Source organism: Oryctolagus cuniculus, chromosome 7, assembly GCF_051225735.1.
Source record: "Oryctolagus cuniculus isolate XC-2025 breed Fujian yellow rabbit chromosome 7, ASM5122573v1, whole genome shotgun sequence".
Taxonomy (NCBI): domain Eukaryota; kingdom Metazoa; phylum Chordata; class Mammalia; order Lagomorpha; family Leporidae; genus Oryctolagus; species Oryctolagus cuniculus.
Window position 1 is genome coordinate 68,010,557 of NC_142873.1, and position 19,517 is coordinate 68,030,073.

Sequence of the window (19,517 nt, forward strand, 5' to 3'; positions counted from 1 at the left end):
CTATTATATTCTTCCCAGAATTGATTAATTTTGCTGTTGATTTTAGTTTAACCAGAACCCTGATAGTTTTAAGAATTAATAGATTTTTTTAGAATAAGACAAGTCTTTGATTTCTTAGTAACATGGATTATAATAATTGCAAATATAGATTAGTTTCCCTTTACCTACTTATGTAATTTTGTTATGTTTACATAGTTACTAGAAGATTTCAAATGTAAAATATAACTTCTGTCCTTTCTAACCATGTTATTTTCAATCTGGTTAAAAGTTTTAGTGAATAAAACTATTGCAAACATTATTTGCTTTAATTCAGTTATTTGAAACATTTTCTTCCAGTATTTTCTACCTACTTCTCCAACTGTTAAGTGTAACTCACCTGAGAAATAAGTTTGCCTATCATAATCCAGAATGAATAATCCACAAACCTAGAGAAATATATATATCAGAATATATGCCCCAAAGCTTTCTTAGGTACATTCTGACACATCAATTGGATTATATTTTAATGACTGAATTATTTACAAGATGCACTTGTAGCTAAGTTCTTTTCGGTTTTAATAAAGAACGCTGGGGAAAAAAAATGATGACTAGTCATGTAAAGCAAGCTTTTTTAAAATATAATTTTATATCTTGCTTCATTTTATCAGACTGTTTGAATGCAGTAAGGATAAATGAATTAGTATCACAGACTATAGATGTATCTCTGTAGAGAGAATCAGTGGACTGTTTCATCCATAAACCTTGCTATGTTTTTGACCTGGTGGAGCTCAGCTAGGAACAGCTTTTCTTTAGCTTCATCCTACTGTCTTATTTTTTAAAGCATGTATTGAAAGTAATCATTGTACTATCATGTGGAATAGTGAAGATGGAAAATTTTGAACTTTAATGACCACTGGATTATAATAACTAATAAAAAGCATTTGAAAATAAATATTTTAGGCAAAAATATGATTTTCTTTTAATGTGACTTATTTGATAACTCATGGAATTTTGATTTATGCTTCATGCTCTGTATAGCTTTAACAGAATATACTTTGCTTTTTCTAGGGATTTCAAGGCAAGACTGGCCCTCCTGGTCCAGGAGGTGTTGTTGGACCACAGGTGCGTTTCTTTATTTTCCTAGCAAGATTTATTTTTCTGTTTATATCTTTACTTTCCTAAGTTGCATAAAATTGGCTCTTTTTATTATGATTCAAGGTGATGTATTTTTTTCAGATTGCATTTAAGTACATTCACTTTCATATATTAAGCTATTACTTAACTAATTTTCAGTTGCCTCTATGAATAAAACATAGGAGTAATATAAATAATGAACATAAATCAGAAAATTCATGATGAATTTTACATTAAGACTGACCATGATACCATATCCTTAAAAATTATTAAATAGGTCGACCATATTCTTTTCTTCAGAACCGAAAGAAAATTATGAAATGATCTTGGTTTTGAATGAAAATTAGATCTAGATGAATTACGTAGAAATATAATGTAAAGCTCTGAATCCCAGAACTCAGTACTATTTTAATATTTGCAACAAATTATGTTTTTACCCCTTTTGTCTTAACAGCAGGGATTTTTCAGCATAGAAAAATATGTATTTTAGTTTATTTTCTTTGAAGATGTGTAGAATCATGGCAAAGATAGGTGTCTCTTTGATAGGTAGCAGAAATTGCAATTGGTATAATATCTAGAAATTATAGTACTAAATAGCTGTGGAGAATAATTCATGATAATGGAAGATAATAATTTATTCTCTAGCAAAGCACATTGAATTAGAAGAACACATTTAGTTTACTCAACTTGAATTTTACCCCTGCTAATAACAAATTGTAGCAAAAGATCAAGAGTAGTTGAATAAGTGTTATAATTATTTAATTGCTTTAAATAGTGTTTCCTAGCCTATAATTAGTTTCCAACCCTTTATAACTCTCTCACTCTCTTCCCCCACCACACACACACGCATACACAAACCCAGAGAAACAAAACATCTTCTTTTTAGTAATCCACTTGGAAGAAGCAAAAACAAATTCTTGGATTGGTTGATCATTTTACTTTGGAGGTTAATCCTGAACCAAAGGAACTGTAACTGTTTGTTCCTGTATAAAGAAACACAGCAAGTATGTAAAACATGCTTATTTTTTGTGCCAAAGACCTTTCAATTGCTAATCAATTTCAATTAAAATTATATATGTAGGTATGTATTCCCTTATTTTTGGAAAGCTTCTCCCCAAAGTATTTTTCTTTTTCTATTGAAACAATTTCATAATTGTTATCTGTGAAAAAATTTATCAGAGATTTGGTTCCTATAATACTTACAATCCATGATCAGAAGAAATGGAATTAGAATCCAACTAGAATGTAAATATTATGGGGCTTAACTGATTATTTCAGGTCTTCACATCTTTGAAAATGTCTTTGCCCAACACATACATCTAAAGCTCTGAAACCTGTGTGCTTTTTGTTCTTCTATCTCTTTTTATTTATTTTTTTTTAAGAGGCAGAGTGGACAGTGAGAGAGACAGAGAGAAAGGTCTTCCTTTTGCCGATGGTTCACCCTCCAATGGCCACCTCGGCCGGCGCGCTGCGGCCGGTGCACCGGGCTGATCCAAAGGCAGGAGCCAGGTGCTTCTCCTGGTCTCCCATGGGGTGCAGGGCCCAAGCACTTGGGCCATCCTCCACTGCACTCCCTGGCCACAGCAGAGAGCTGCCCTGGAAGAGGGGCAACTGGGACAGAATCCGGCACCCCGACCCAGACTAGAACCCAGTGTGCCAGCGCCACAAGGCGGAGGATTAGCCTGTTCAGCCGCGGCGCTGGCCTTGTTCTTTTATCTTAAAGCTAGACAGTTGCATGTGTTTATTAAGTATACACCATACTTGAGATCTTTTATTGATTCTTTTAAGAAATAACTTCAGCTGCCTATTTTAAATGTAACCATATTCTTATGTTAGGAAAGAGGAAAATAGTTTAATAGGAATAGTATTGGTTTCAATATTTGATATTAACCCTCTTCTTTATACAGTTCTGTGAATCTCATTTTTGTGTCAGTGGTGACAGCTACTCAATTATGATCAATTTTATACTTTTGATGTTTTGATACTTCAGAAAAATATCCTTTGGGGTGAATTCTTGCACATTACTAAGAAGTTGAATACTTTCAGCAATTACATAATTAGAATTATGTAAGCCTATAAATAAACACCAGGATTTTAGGCAGATCTGTTCTTTCACAAAGGAAACACTATGTTACATCTTCAGAAAAGTAGCAGAGATTGATATTCTATAAGCAACTTGATATCTTCTTTAAACAACCTTAGCACCTGGAATTTTTCCCTTTATATATAATTAACTTAAATCCTTCCTTTTGCTTTATTCTAAGTGGAGATAAAGAGTAAATGGTCACAGTTCCCTATTTATATTTGAGAGCTTATTATGCTCTAGCACCACAAAACAGCACCACTCAGGGGATCTGTAAGTGACCTGAAATTATTCACTTTGGCACTTGCTGCAATTGAAGGCAGCTGGCTATTTGTTAAAACTTCTGGCAGGGAGGAACTACTGGCCCAAACTTGCTATGTTCAGGATCTCCCTGCCACATTCTGTAGATTTTGTCAAATGAATATAAATTAATCATGTAGCAGTCTCCAATTGGTGGAAGTTCCAGGGAGAATCACTTTGGTGGTTGTTTGGGTTATGAAGACTTAGGCTTATTATTACGCAGTCATTCTTAGCACAGCTACCCATGCGGCCCAATGATTCTGTTATTAAACTGACTTGACATCCTATATAAAAAGAATGAAAGGATGAAGCTGTAGTTAAACTGTTTTTAACAATCTTTGTCTGGCCCTACTCTGAAGAAACTCTAATATTAAACAAATATATTTTTTTTTTGCTTTATGTAGTTTTTTTGACAGTCAAATGTTCTAATCATGATTGCATGGAATCTTTTCAGTCTCCTGCGAGAGATGCTACTCTCAGGGCTTCATAAGAAATGTCTCATAGGATATCATAGAAATTAGTGGAAATGATAAGCTCTTGTGAAAGGGAAAATATTTATTTTGAGTTTCATTGTATTTTCAAAAAATTAAAAGAAAAATCTGATGTGGCTTTTCTGATCTAATCTAGGGACCAACTGGTGAGACTGGTCCAATAGGTGAACGTGGGCATCCCGGCCCTCCAGGCCCTCCTGGAGAGCAAGGTCTTCCTGGTGCAGCAGGAAAAGAAGGTGCAAAGGTACTACATACTCAAGGATTTTTCTTGGCCCCAGACAGCTACTTACTTCTCTTTGTGCTTCTCATCAGTTTTCCATAGATTCTCTATGGAATTACAGTATTAAGTGAATGTCAAAAATGTATGTCAGAAAAATATTCAATGGGAGATTATTGTACTTGAAGTCTTTAATGAGCAAAAAAAAAAAACCAGTTAGTCCCCATTGACCATCAAACCATAAATTTAAAAATATTCTTAAATGTCAGTAGTGATTAGCTCATTTGAATAGATATGACATACCACATAGTATTTGCATCAATAAATGGCTTCAAGTTTTATTTATGGTAGGTTAGAGATAATCATAATTTTGTTTGCAAAAGCATGTGTAGTATTGACTCTCTCTTGATGGCTGTATATTTTATTTTTTAGGGTGACCCAGGCCCTCAAGGTGTATCAGGGAAAGATGGGCCAGCAGGACTACGAGGTTTCCCAGGTGAAAGAGGTCTTCCAGGAGCTCAGGTATAATCAACATTCAGATAATGCACGTGAATTAAATTACAAATTAAAACCATTGTTCTGACAGCATAACCAAAGATGATTAAGGAGATATATGTAAATATACACATTTGATTAAAATATATATATGTGTTTTAGTCTAAATAATTCCTGACACCTTCACTTTGTGTCAGTCATTCATCTTCTCCAATTTATATTAAATTTACATGGATTCACTTTCTTTGTTTTTTCCCTTTTCCCAGGGTGCACCTGGACTGAAAGGAGGAGAAGGTCCCCAGGGCCCACCAGGTCCAGTTGTAAGTATATTATAATAAATAACTATGCTAACTATGGTTGCAAATTACAGCTGCTCTTTCATTATTCTCATGCTGTGATCCCACAGTGTGTGGAAGAGAAAATAAACATATGTCAATCAAATCAGTCAATGCCTGGTTTATACTAATTGCATGCTCTAATGAGTACAGAAACAGAAGGATTTGACTGATTGGAAATTTTTGCTTCTGCTGCTGTTGGAGGTAAAAAGAACAATCTTACCTCTTATGGGTCCCAATGAAATAAATCATAAGGCTGTGCCTGAATCCTTCTTACTTCATCTTTTCTCTCACTTTAAAATTATCATAAAATGAAATGCCATTTCTTATATATTATGTTCTATTCATCATTTTTTATACAACTGCCTTAATTTGTCTAACTCTAGATACTAGATCATACTTGAGTCTTGTCAAAAATACTTTTAAAAATCCTGTAATCATGGATGATAAATCTCTATCTTACATATTCTCCAAATTGCCTTCTTTAGTCAATGTAACATTATAAAATAATTGGCAAATAAAAAGTAAACAACAGATTTTTGCCTCCAATTTTCTTTTCCGGAGATGTATATCAACCCTTCAGGATGCAATTAAGTACAGCCTTTGGTTTTTGTACAAACTTCCATCTGTGCTCTGAAAGGAGGCTATAGTAGCCAAACTTTCATATTTTCTCATTCTTCATTTTCGTTCTCCCTCACCTGAACTTGCTGTAAATTCCTTTTTAACTTTTTTTCCACAAAATTAAGATATCATATTAATTCTGCCTCCAATATTTTTCTATAATTTGTCATCCTTTTAGCATTTCTACCATCAATACCTTTTTATTCTGAATTTTCCATTCTTTCTCTAATAGTGTCCTTGACTTCAGTTTCTTCCCTCTTCAGTCAGTTTTTTATAGTGGTTATAAAATTTTAATTTAAGGCATTTTTTTTAACTTAAAACTTTTTTTTTAAAGATTTATTTATTTACTTGAATGTCAGAGTTACACAGAGAAAGGAGAGGCAGAGAGAGAGAGAGAGAGAGAGAGAGAGAGGTCTTCCATCTACTGGTTCACTCCTCAATTGGCCTCAATGGCCAGAGCTGTGCTGATCTGAAGTTAGGAGCCAGGAGCATCCTCAAGGTCTCCCACATGAGTGATGGGTCCAAGCACTTGGGACATCTTCTACAGCTTTTCCAGGCCATAGCAGAGAGCTAGATTGGAAGTGGAACAACCGGGATTTGAACTAGCTAGCACCCACTGCGGGCAGTGGTCTTACCAGCTACACCACAGCGCTGGCCCCAAGGCATCTCTTTAACTGTGTCAATACTCTGCTCATATATATCTCATGACTCCACACTGTTTTCAGAAACGAAATTGCCTATCACCCTCAAAAAGTCCTTTTCATGATTTGGTCCAATCCGTATCATCTATATCATTTGCCTGAATTCCTCTCATTAATTCTACCTAATTTAATGCATTAGATTTTTTTTCTTCTTCTTCCAATCACCATGACCTTTCTACTTTGAGAGTACTTCTAGAAAATCTATTTTTAGAAGAGATGTTATTTATTTATTTGAGAGTTAGAGTTACAGACAGAGAGAGGGAGAGACAGAAGGTCTTCCATCCATAGGTTCACTCCCCAAACCACCAGAGCTGGGCTGATCAGAAGCCAGGATCCAGGAGCTTCTTCCTAGTCTCCCATATGAGTGCAGGAGCCTAAGCATTTGGGCTATCTTACTGCTTTCCCAGGCCATAAGCAGAAAGATGGATAGGAAGAAGGGCAGCCAGGACATGAACTGGTACCCTTTTGGGATGTGGGTGCCACAGGCAGAGGTTTAGTCTACTACCCCACAGAGCTGGCCCCAAATCTATTTCTCTTTAATGGCAACAATTCTACTCATCCAATACAGATAAAGTTTGAATGTTCAATCTTTATGAAGTCATCATTGTATAGTTTGCCTCAATTTAATTTATTAGTGAAATTTCTCCCTTTTCAGTGCTCTTTGTTATGACTTATATTTTAGAAATTACACTGGAGTATAATTAATTGTCTATCTCATTAGGTGTGAGTTCTCTGTATTATATTTAGTGTTGATCACAATACAGTGTCTACATAAGGTCATCATCATATATATACTATTTGAATAATCATAAAGCCTGACACTGAAGTAAAGTTTGTGTAACAAAACTAGTACAGAAATCACAGAAAGTGTAGTATTTTGTAGACGAATTAATACAATACTTAGATCTATGTATTACTCAAATATCATACCACAATGACCAAGCTAATTACAGATGTCTGGTGAAAAAAGTTTTTAAAGAAAAATAAGATATTTCAGTAACTATATTTGCCTTTCATGCAATTTATAAAATTATGTAGAACATTTAAAAACAATCTTCCTAAGTTAGTGTTAGCAACATCAGCAAGCAAAAATGTCAGGCTAAAATGACTATTAGCAAATAGACCCTTCAAAAATTCCAATATTAGGCAGTTAATTTAGCTATAACCTCAAATTCTAATGGAATTTTATTTTATGTTTTTTTTACATCTATGGTCATTGTGGAATCTCAATCATAATTTCAATGATTAAATTGTCTTATATTAATTTTCAGAGCCCAAATAAACAAGTTATACCAGTGGTTTGAAACAGTGGAAAAGAATGTATATATAGGGCACAAAACATGTCCAAGAGATGTAATTTGCAAGATACTTATTAACAATTGTCCATTTTCACATAGAATAATATATTAACTATAATACAGATCTAACATTTATTTACTTTACTTCAGCAACCATTTGACAATTACTACTTGCCTTGCTAAGTATAATCAGGCACCACACAAGGTATCTTTTGACTTAAAATTGTACAAATAATTTTGAAAAGACACACATCAATGGCTAAAAAGCGATACAAGTTGATTGGCAAATAAACTCCTGACAACATACAAATAATGAATGTTAATTCTGAAGCTTTATGGAAAAGAAGGTAAATCAGAGAAAGGGTAACACACTAGGTGTCTTTTGAACTTGGCTTCACACATTACAGAAATTTATGAAAATCATAAAGAGCAAGAAAATATTAAGAATGAGATGTAGTGTGTTTGGTCTGAACAAAAGTTAAGCTTGGAGAGACCCACTAAAATTTCTGAATTTTTTATATGATAATCCCTAAATTAATTTAAAAAATTTTTATTTATTTTCATTTTTCACTTGAAATACAGGGAGATAGAGACAGACAGATATCTTACAGCTGCTGGTTCACATGCCACATATCTGCAATGTCTGGGGCAAGGCCAGGCAGAAGCCAGGATCTTTGAACTCAATGTGGGTCTTCCACAAGGGTGGCAGTGACCCAAGTAATCGAACTATCATCTGCTGCTTGCCAGTGTACACATTGGTAGGAAGGTAGACTGAAAGTGGAGGAGATGGGACTGAAACCAAGCACTCTGCTATGGGATTTGGGCATACAAAACAGTGACTTAACACCTATACCAAATACCTGCCTCAAATTCTTGAATTCTTTGTAGGAGCCATTTTACTAAGTATTTATATAGTATAGTGTTAGAGCAGAAATATAACAAGTATGTGATTAATGAAACTCCAAAATGGAAAGATGGAGCTATATCAAGATTTGAAGTCTTGCAAACAAGTGAAGTAAAACATATTAGCACTTTAGGAAAACAAATTTGTCATTAGAGTGCAGTTTGTAAGGCAGATAAGAGACTAGATTGATATAAAAGTGCAGTGAGTAATGTCAGACTGTTAGAGGGACAATGACAGAAACCATGTGGACTTGAAGGAGAGTGCAGTGTAACAAACACTAGCAGGGCAGGAGGTTTTGGATTTATTCCTAAGAACTGGAAATGGATAGTGAGGAAAGAAGAGAACTGAAGGATGACCTCCAGCTTATGCCCTTGAGGAAAGACAGTTTAATGATGACTTCTGTGTCTAGGACAGTTTCACCTGGGCAGGAACAACAGAAGCAACCACAAACAAATAAAGCCGTTCATTCAGTTGAAGTGTTTACAATATGCTCATAGAAATCCTCAACAGACACTCACTGGGAATTTATTTGTAGTTAATACCTATTATGATAATAATTCTCATACAAAATAAGCAGATAAGTATAAATTAAATTTATTCTTCAGTATTATTAAAGCAAGATCCATAAAATGGAAAGATACCATCCATACGTATTAGTTCCCAACACGATTGCTATAATTGCTGTAAAATACAGAGTAGGGAATCATGATGATGATTTGAAGTCCATTACAATTGCTAAACAAGCCTATTTATTCCATTTGAAGAAATTATGTGTGTGAAAGTTGATCTGGAAGAAGCTGTTTTTCTCCAATTAACAAAGATTAAAACAAAAACACTGCTGGTTTTTTGATGTAAGCTGTAACTTATCCAGAAAATTTGTCCATGCTAATTCTTATTTTTATATTTCAAGACCTACTGTGGGACTACTTTGCAATGCATGTCAAAAAGGCTGTTTGTATCACACTGCTGAGACACCTGTATGTATGAGTTTACTGAACTCCACTAGGTGTGATATCACTGGCTTTTCTTCAAAGAAGCTGTGATATATGAAGTCATATCCATCCAAAGAGCCTTTTTGAGTACATGAAAGATTGCTTTATGCAAGGTCTTCTGGAATACCTTCAAAAGAGATAGCTTACTAATCAAACCTTTCAAAATATTTGTAATTTTTTTAACCTGCTTTTTTACAGTATAATTGTGTGTGTGATGTCTTCAGCAGTTACTGTTTTCTTTTCCTTTTAATTGTTATACATTATAAAAATTAGAATCCCATTTTTATTTTGGCTTACAGAAATCATGGAATCAAATTTGAGGCTTCATAGTAGAGATTACTTTATGACTGATTATATATTTTTTGAACTCACTTTTAAAAAGTACATATGTATATACTTTAAGATTATGTATTATATTTTATTCCCATTCATTTGTAAATGCTAGATAAGACCCACTAAATTGATCTCTTGGCCCACCAACAGGTTGGCATGTGCAGTTGGGAAATACCTTTATTCTAGAGTATACATTTTTTAGATAACTAATATCATTGACTCCTTTATACTGATAAACAGTTGCTTGCTTACCTGTTTTTCTTGCTTATCTATTTCTCACTTATATTGTATGTACACCCTATAATCTGTAAATATTTCTCAGTTGGAAAACTAAAAATAAGTATATATCTAAATATATCAGAAAATATGTTAAACTGAACTACAGATTCATAAAATAAACTGCTGCTGCAAGGAGCTATGGTTTACTGAGAAAGATAGTTAAACTAGCACTGTAAATAGTACGTGATGTACGAAAAGATAGGCCAGAGAACACAAAGGTGAGAACAGTGATTTTTGCCTAAAGGAATTATATTTGAGTTGAAGCAAAAAATAAAAATCAGCTTTACCCATGAAAAGTAAGTTTCTATAGGCTAAATTTCATCTTAATTTCTCAGCACTAATTTGGTCCTGTTATTAAAGAACTGACATTTCAAGATTCTAGATCTCCAATCTGCTACAAGGAGTGAATGTATATATACAGAAACATTTTATGGTGTTCCCGTTTGAGACACAAAATTATATTCATGCCAACAGGGTGCTGTGACTTTGGGCTTTTAAAGTCTGGTAAAAACAAAGTGTTCACTGGATGCATGATATTATATCCAAGCCCTCATAATATAGGAGGATGGCCCAAGTGCTTGGGCCCTGCACCCCATGGGAGACCAGGATAAGTACCTGGCTCCTGCCTTCGGATCAGTGCGGTGCGCCGGCTGCAGCGCGCCGGCCGCGGCGGCCATTGGAGGGTGAACCAACGGTAAAGGAAGACCTTTCTCTCTGTCTCTCTCTCTCTCACTGTCCACTCTGCCTGTCAAAAAAAAAAAAAAAAAAAAAAAGCACAATTAAAGCTTCAGCAGTTCTTCTGGGCTCTAGGGGTTTTATCACTAAGTAGGTGACTTGATGTGTGCACACACAGAAAGCAGCAAGGGATTAAACAGCAAGACAGAAAGGCAGTACAGCATTTCATGCATGTTGAACTTCAACATGAAAATATTTTATATTATATTAACACACCATATATGGAACTATACATCAAATTCTCAGCTTTTGCTTTCTGCCTACATTTTTATAAAAAATAATTGAAAAAAGTTTTTGCTAATAATCTCTTCCATATTTTATTCTGATTATATACTATCTCTATGCCAACAGTTGTTTTTCTAAAGATAAAATTAAAATATTATAAGATACTAATATGTCATTATAAGACTTCCTTTTTTTTTTTGTCCTGGGAGTGGTTTAAGTTAGTTTGAAGAAAGTGAGAGGGCCACACAGATAGCTACTAAAGAGTAATTTTCAGTGTCTCACAATTGTGCAATATAATAGTCTTATAACTCTTCTGTTTTATATAAAGATTTTATTTATTTATTTGAGAGGCAGAGTTACAGAGAGAGAAAGAGAGAAAGAAAAAGAGAGAAAGGTCTTCTATTCGCTGATTCACTCCCTAAGTGGCTGCAACGGCCAGTATAACTCTTCTTTTGGACTCTGTTTTCTTCTTTGTGTGTTATTATTTCTTCTTTATGTTCTTTGCTTAATAGTTTAGATGCCCTTCTTTTCATGATTCCTATGCCTTTTAATTTTCCAAGTGCTAGTCTTAAGAACTTTCTTTTAACTGACTTTTTTTTTTGACAGAGTTAGAGAGAGAGAGAGAGAGAGACAGAGGGGTCTTCCTTCTGTTGGTTCACCCCTCAAATGGCCACTATGGCCGGCACTGTGCAGATCTGAAGCCAGGAGCCAGGTGCTTCCTCCTGGTCTCCCATGCGGGTGCATCCTCCACTGCCTTCTTGGGCCACAGCAGAGAGCTGGAATGGAAGAGGAGCAACTGGGACAGAACTTGTCCCCCAACCGGGACTAGAACCCGGGGTGCTAGTGCCGCAGGCAGAGGATTAGCCTAGTGAGCCGTGGCGCTGGCCCTTTTAACTGACTTTTACTTATTCTTTAAGCAAAGGAATATAAAGCTTTTAAGGATAGCTACTGACTTGTAGGGTGAGATAATCTACTTTTAAGATGAAACATTTTTTCTATTGTGGTCCAAGTAGACTCAGTGAGCTCTTACATCTAACTTGGAATGAGCTAATTATAGAGATGGTGGTGCAGAGTCTGAAGTGTATGAGACTTTGATTTGACTATTCTGACTTTGTGTTTTCAGTTCTGGTGGTGCTTGCTATTTCATCTGCATTTATAGCTCATGTGATCTAAATTATGTCATCTGTAGAGTGGACTTACCTCATTCTAGTGTTGCCAGGAACGTCACTTTGGCCTTACAAAGGCCAGATAAGTTTTTACTTTCTACTATGTAGCTCTGCATCATAAGAACTTTTTATGTTTGTGCTTCTAACCTTTCTAGTTGGCTGCATTTTAACTGAATGCTGATGAGCTGATTTGTCTGTTTACCACTTTCATTTACTTTACAAATGATCCTCAGAATATAAAACACCCAATGAAAGTAACTGATAAAATATTTATGTTGGTGTTCTGCTCTATGTGAAGGGTTAGAGAAATATCCTCTTTTCTCATTGCTCCAAGAATATAGACAGGCACTATTACTTCTTTGTTTTATTATTATTGTTAGGTTTAAAGGTTTGTAGGGTTTAGTAGAAGGGGCTCCAGAAAGGGATAAAGCTGACTGAAAAGTAAAGAAGGCAACTAAATAGAAAAACGTTCATTCTTCCATTTTAAAGAAGTGCTCTATCTGTATTGCTATGCTTCACGCTGGTGACTACCACAATCCCCAGCATCTGGCACCCATGCTGGGAGATTTGGTTAACAACCTCACTGCATCCTGCTATAGCAGGACTGTAATAATCACTACTGTTTTCCTCAGACCCACTGAGATCTACTTAGTAGAACCTAGGTGAGAACTTGCCTGCCTTCGATATCTGCAAGTGCAAAATCTGCATACCCTGTTGTCACCCTGTAGGACTGGAACAGGGTTCAGTTCACATCCCCTAGTCCAGGGACTGGGGCAGTTGGTGTTATTAGCCCAAGCACCAGTCACAGCCCCCTAGAAGGTCCTGAGAAAGGGCCTATCCACATCACACGATCTTAGGCCACAACTGTGTGCCATAAACCCCAGAATAACCAAGGCTTGTAAGTGGGACAAGGGGGCAATCCTCTTTTTTCTCCCTCAGCACCAAGAACAAGGCACTGGCTATCACACTTACTATTGTAACTGAGACAGAATTCTTAGGGAACTGAAGATACATAGCCTAGGAAGCCCACATTTCACTGTAAAGTCCTTTTATCCTTAAGAATTGCGGCAGACGAGACCACTGTGTCACTAATATACACAGCTGACACTGAATTAAAGATTAAAATAAAAGAAATCACTCAGAGGCTACACATTTTAGGCACATCTGGAATCAAAGCCAAAGCAACAAGCCGAGTGATACACTGCATTCCATCTCAACCATTAGCTCTTTTCCAATAAAGCCCACTACATAAAAGATAAGAAACTATTATACCAGGTGCATGGATGTCAATGTTGGGATCCAAGAAACATGAAGAAACAAGGTACATGACACCTCCAAAAAACAAAATAATTCCCCAGGACTAGATCCTGATCAGAGGGTATCTATGAAATGTCAGAAATGGAATTCAAAATAATGATTGTAAGGAAACTCAATGTGATACAAAAAAATACAAATAGCTAAAAGAAAGGAGGTGATCAATGAGTGACATGAATGAAAAATTCGCTAAGGAGATAGAAATCAGTAAAAGAGAAATAGAAAATTTGGAGATGAAAGCATGTGATGTTCAATCTTAAATCAATGATTTCTGTATTGATTCATTTTCATATTTGGCATTGAAATAACAAAATACTTTATAATATTATGGTTATTGTAATTCATGTAGTTCAAGACCTGCTATTGCCTTTTTGTTTTTTGGTTTTATTTTTATTTTTTTACAAAGATTTACTTATCTGGAAGGCAGAATGAGAGAGAGAGAGAGAGAGAGAGAGAGAGAGAGAGAGATTCAGCTGCTTATTTGCTTCCCAGATGGCCTAAGCCAGGAGAGCCAGGAACCCCACATAGGTCTTCCACAAGTGTGGTAGGGGCCATTTCTTGGCCCTTCTGCCCCTGTCTTCCCAAGCAGATTTAGCAGGAAGCTGGAATTCAAACCAGCACTTTGATATGTGATGCCATCACAAACGGCAACTTATTCTTATACCAGTTCCTGAAATTTGTTTTTGAAAATAATTTTGATTGCATAGATCTGAGGTTTACAGCATGAGCTTATGTGGCACATATAGTTAACATAGTTACTATAATTAAGTTGACTTACCTACCATTTCACAATTACTTTTTTTGTGTGTGAAGAAAGCAGCTAACATCTACTCATTTAACAGATATATCTACTATCATGCATTTCATTAGCTTGAGTCCTTCTGTTGGACTTGCTTATTCTATACAACTGCCATTTTGTACCCAGATAAACATATCTGCACTCCTATGTTCATTGCAGCATTATTCACAATAGCCAAGATATAGAAACAATCCTTGGATAAAATTTGCTGTGTATTCATTGCTATTTAAATCACAAATTAGAGAAAAATAATATTTTTAAGAGTTTTTAGTCCTTCTGCGCAAGTTCTTTCCATAAATCACCTTTAATGTGTAAAATAGTAATCCTTTCTATAGAAAGATGAATGCGGTTTAAATTGGGATTAAAGATATCATGCTATGTGGAAAAAGATCTACCCTTCTTTCAGCAGTATGATCTTAGCTAAACCATGGAGTCACCAGGATCTCTGTTTCTGTTTCTAAAAATGTCACTTTTCTAATTACCTGATGCTATATATCCACTTTTGGAATTTATAGTGATTCATGTACATTCTCTAATATCTAATGTATTCATGCTTCAAGACAGTTGTCTTTCAAAGAATTTTAATTATATCACCAGATTAAACATCACAAAAACCTGATGACAAGCTATTTATATCCCTGTTTTATTGATGATAAGACTGAGTCATAGAGATTTTGTTCACGTCAGAAACTAGTGCTTCCACTGCTCGAAAGGTTAGATCACACATTGAATTGACACATTTATTTATGGCCTGCTGTGTGCCAGGAACTACCTCAAATAGTGTGAATCATTGAAAGAGCAAGCAAATTTTTACTTTTGTGGAGCTGTTCGTTATCCATTTATCTCATATTTAAAGCGTTTTAGTTACAGTTGTTTATCTGACATTTATGAAGCCCCTATTCTGTTCTATAACCAGCTATACAGCAATGTAAAAAATTTTTTCATGATAGATATCTATCCTTTTTAGAAAAAAATGCAATGTGAATTTTCAGGGGTTAGTACCTAATATAAAACATTTCATACTCTCCTTCTGTGTCACAAGAGACTAGATTCCTGCTATATTTTTCTTGAATGTGTAAATGGGGCTTTTTAAAAAAATATTGGGTTTGCATTTTCCCTTTTTATAAAATGGAACTTCTGCAGTGATTTGATTGAGATTAAAGAATTCATAAGGCTTATCTTTTTGAAGTTGGCCTGGGAATATTCAAATAAAATTTGCAAGTTTACTATACCATTTATTTAATCGGTAGTTACCATCAGAGATGTTCATTTTTCATTTATAGATGTATAAAATAAAATCACTGCAGAGCAGTTATTATTGCAAATTTCTAGGTTTATAAAATGTTTGAAATAACTAGTAGAAAAGAAAAATACAACTGTATGTTAGGGCACAAATATATCTTGAAAATGTCTCTTCTCTCTCTTTTTCATCCATTATTTCCAAGTTTATGAACTGAGACAAGATCAGAAGCAGTATTTTAACTATAGGAAAGTAATATATTTTTGTTACTAGTTTTAATATAGGTTCCAGAGCAAAACAGTAATCTAAAATTTAATCTTATGAATGTGCCAAAAGAAATTGAAAGTTATGCTTTGTAATAAAAAGTATATAGTATCAGCAAATTATATACAGTGTCATAGATTCAAATCAGCATTCAATTTCTATTTGAAATATATTAAAATAATTACTTGAAGCATCTTGCTAAATTATTAAATATACTTCAATGTAAATTCAACAAGCATTATTCTTAAGTAAAAGTTATTTTCTTGTGGCATTCTGATTGTAATGTATACGGTTAAAGTAATTCATATATATGTATTTCTTATAATTTTATTAAGACATTACCTAAGGAAAATACCCAATAAATTGATGACTCCTACTTAGAAATTTCTATTGCATACATATGAGTGTGTCTGAAGTCTAAAATTTCCAACATATCCAACATATATATGTACTTTATAAAATGACAAATGCATACCACTAATTATTATTTTCCATATTGATTACTGTTATTTATGTTATAGTTATTTATGCATTTATATTTATACATAAGATAAAAATATTTTGGGAGAATATTAAAGAAGAGACTATGGATATAATTATAACAAAAATTTGGTGACAAATGATGCATTAATTCATTCAGAAAATAATGGTAGTGAACCTAGGATACTGTGATAGACTGCAAAAAGAAAACATAGAAGGTTTCGTGCTTCCTATTCTCAAGAAAATGTAATTTTTGGTAAGATGATTAGTTAAGAGGCTCGCACTGTGGTATAGTAGGTCAAGCCTCCGCCTGCAGTGCCAGCATCCCATCTGGGTGCCAGTTGCAGACCCAGTTGCTCCAATTCTGACCCAGCTCCCTGCTGATGGCTTAGGAAGGCAGTGGAGAATGGCCCAAATGCTTGAGCCTCTCCCTGCACCCACATGGGAGACCTGGAGGAACTTCTAGGCTCCCTGCTTTGGATAAGCCTCGCTCTGGCCATTGAGGCCATTTGGGGAGTGAACCAGTGGATGGAAGATCTTTCTCTCTGTTTCTCCCTCTCTCTGTAACTCTCCCTCTCAAATAACTAAATCTTTTTTTTTCCAAAAGGTGATTAGTTAATAGGCTTAGAGAATTTTAATATACAACAAAAGACCAAATAATTTCCTAGTCAGATGAGTGTGACCAAATATCCAGACGTAAAAATGGAGATACTGAGTTAGAGGGACAGTAAGAAATGTACCATTTTAGAAGAAAGTTATTTTTATACTAGAATATTTTTACACTAGAATATAAAATATACAATATTTGCACTAAAATACAAAATATAAAATAATAATGATTAAGTGTGTATAAATATATTTCTGAGAATATCAATGATAAATGTAGTCCCAGAAAGATGAATAGACCCAAAAGTATTTCAGAGTTCAGCATACATAAAAATTATTTAACTCTTAAAATCAGGGGTGCAACATGATGAAGCATCCCATAATATCTCAGGAGACACATGTATTAAATGGTTAGCAAAAATGAAAATAATCTTTGATGTAGTTGAAATATGAGAATGTGTAAATAATGGTGACAAAGAACAGAGCTTCTAATGAATTCCAATGAGCTAAATAATAGAGAATGACTATTGGAAAAAAGTGAAAAGCACTTTCCTGAGTTCCTACAACTTCTCTCATTTTGGGTGTTTAGCCGGTATAAGCTTCTGTATAGTGATCTTAAATGGCTATATTTCTTTCTATTAAAACATAACATAATATTTGTGAATTATGTGACTAAAAAAATTAGATTTTTTTCTCCACTGTTTATAAAGTATCCAGTGTAGTAGGATACTAGTGAAATAGGGCAGCTAGACCTTAGAACCTTTACTTGAAAATATATACAAATTGTAGGATTATTAAATTATACTGTATATGCAAATTACTTAGCACAATAATTGCTATGTAGTGGGCTCAATAATTGAAAAATAAGAAATTCTGTTAATATAAGCGTCTTTATTCTAGTGAGCTTTTTTATCACTCTAGTCTCAGCTGTCACTCTGAACAGTCCAGTGATATCTTCCTCAGGTACCCTTTGAAGAGTTGGGTTTTAAACAGGGTTAGAGAATGATATTTCATGCATGACAGATCAAAATTGTATCTCTCTTTTGTGTAGTCCGTTACAAATAAAACATTTCAAGTCTTAAATTGAATGCTTATTTTCCATCTGATAAAACTAATGAATGGTAATCCTTTCCTGAGGTGCACAAGTGAGATACTGAAACACAAATGGAATGCAGTCACCTTGTAGGAGCGTTGATCAGCCTTTCAGATAGGAGGAGATGTATGGTCAGAGATGTTAATTTTAACCTAAATAACACAAAATAATGGCAGTCACATTATATGCTATCTTCTGTTGATGGTTTTCTGTTGACACATAGGGACACGTTTGTTCCTGAAATTTCTCTTTTTCCTCTTTGTATCCCCTCAAGTAACATGCCTGCCTTCCTCTCCATTTCAGGGATCTTTTCTTGATCTTCTGGTGCTCTGCCCTGCTGCCTCTTTCTTGCCTGCTGGATTTCCTCTTTCTAAAAGCTAGAGGAAAGTATTTATTCTTTTGCACTTGGAAGGCTTCCTTTCCCAAATCGGAGATGCTTCCAGCACTCTATTATTTTTATTTTTTTTTCTTGCTTGGCTTCTGGAAGCATCGGCCAGAAATCTGCCATCTGAATAATATTCATTTTACTTGTGGTTGACTATTTTTTTGGTAAAAATCCTTTAATATTATTTAAAAAATACCTAATTTGACAGAAGAGTAAATGTTTATTACCTGAAAAATACTAACTGTAATTTTCCTATGTAAATATATCCCTCTCTTTAGTATTTGGAATCCTTGATTGGTAAAAACATAATGCTCACATTGCACTTGATTAATTATTGTGCAACATGAAGAGTATTTCCTGGGCTTATTTTTAAACATACTATGTTATATTTCAAAACTGTCCCCTTTGTTTATAGTCATTTATAATTTTATAATTTCTATAACTATATTTTTGGAAAGTTTCTCCAAATTATTTGTATTCTAAATTTAAGACATCTCATAATTAACAAAACTACAAGAATTTTTTAATTGACCTTAAAATAAAAGAGCTCAAGTCACTTTTCTTGTTACTCTTGTGATATTTGCTATAATCTCAAATCTATATCCTTCCATTTATTTCAGTTGCTTTACTATTTGGAAACTGGCTAAAAAAAAAATCCCATGTGGTTTCTGAATTTAGCCAGAGAATAATGCCAGGAAATTAAGTACTAAATTTGCTTACCATTGTTTTGTAATCAATAAGTATTTCAGTGGAATTGAATAGGTGCTGGTTTTAAAGACATTTGCAATAAATAGAAATGGAAAGTTACTGTCTTTATTAGTTCTAAACAGAGGGTAGCTTTGTGGAGAAAGCAGAATAGAGTCAAAGCTCACGTTCCCTTAAGCAGTTTATGATTATGGAGAAAACAATTAATCTCTTTGAGCCACAGGTTCTTCATATTTAATGCTGAGATGCAAAACTCCACTATGAACTCCTGGGAACTTTTATCAGAGTAATATGACAAAATGAAATTGGAACTAATTCATAAATTTTAAAGCACTGTGTAAAT

At 34.4% G+C, this 19,517-nt stretch overlaps 1 protein-coding gene across 8 annotated transcripts in view; it reads left to right on the top strand.

Moving 5' to 3' along the window:
• COL11A1 (collagen type XI alpha 1 chain) overlaps window positions 1–19,517 on the top strand; it is a 208,602-nt gene that overhangs the window by 123,489 nt on the left and 65,596 nt on the right. For all 8 annotated transcript variants that reach the window (XM_008264806.5, XM_089337031.1, XM_089337028.1 and 5 more), the window contains 4 exons: window positions 1,048–1,101; window positions 4,124–4,231; window positions 4,637–4,726; window positions 4,966–5,019. In XM_008264806.5, the coding sequence (XP_008263028.2) occupies window positions 1,048–1,101; window positions 4,124–4,231; window positions 4,637–4,726; window positions 4,966–5,019 (306 nt within the window). The remainder of the gene's footprint in view (window positions 1–1,047; window positions 1,102–4,123; window positions 4,232–4,636; window positions 4,727–4,965; window positions 5,020–19,517) is intronic.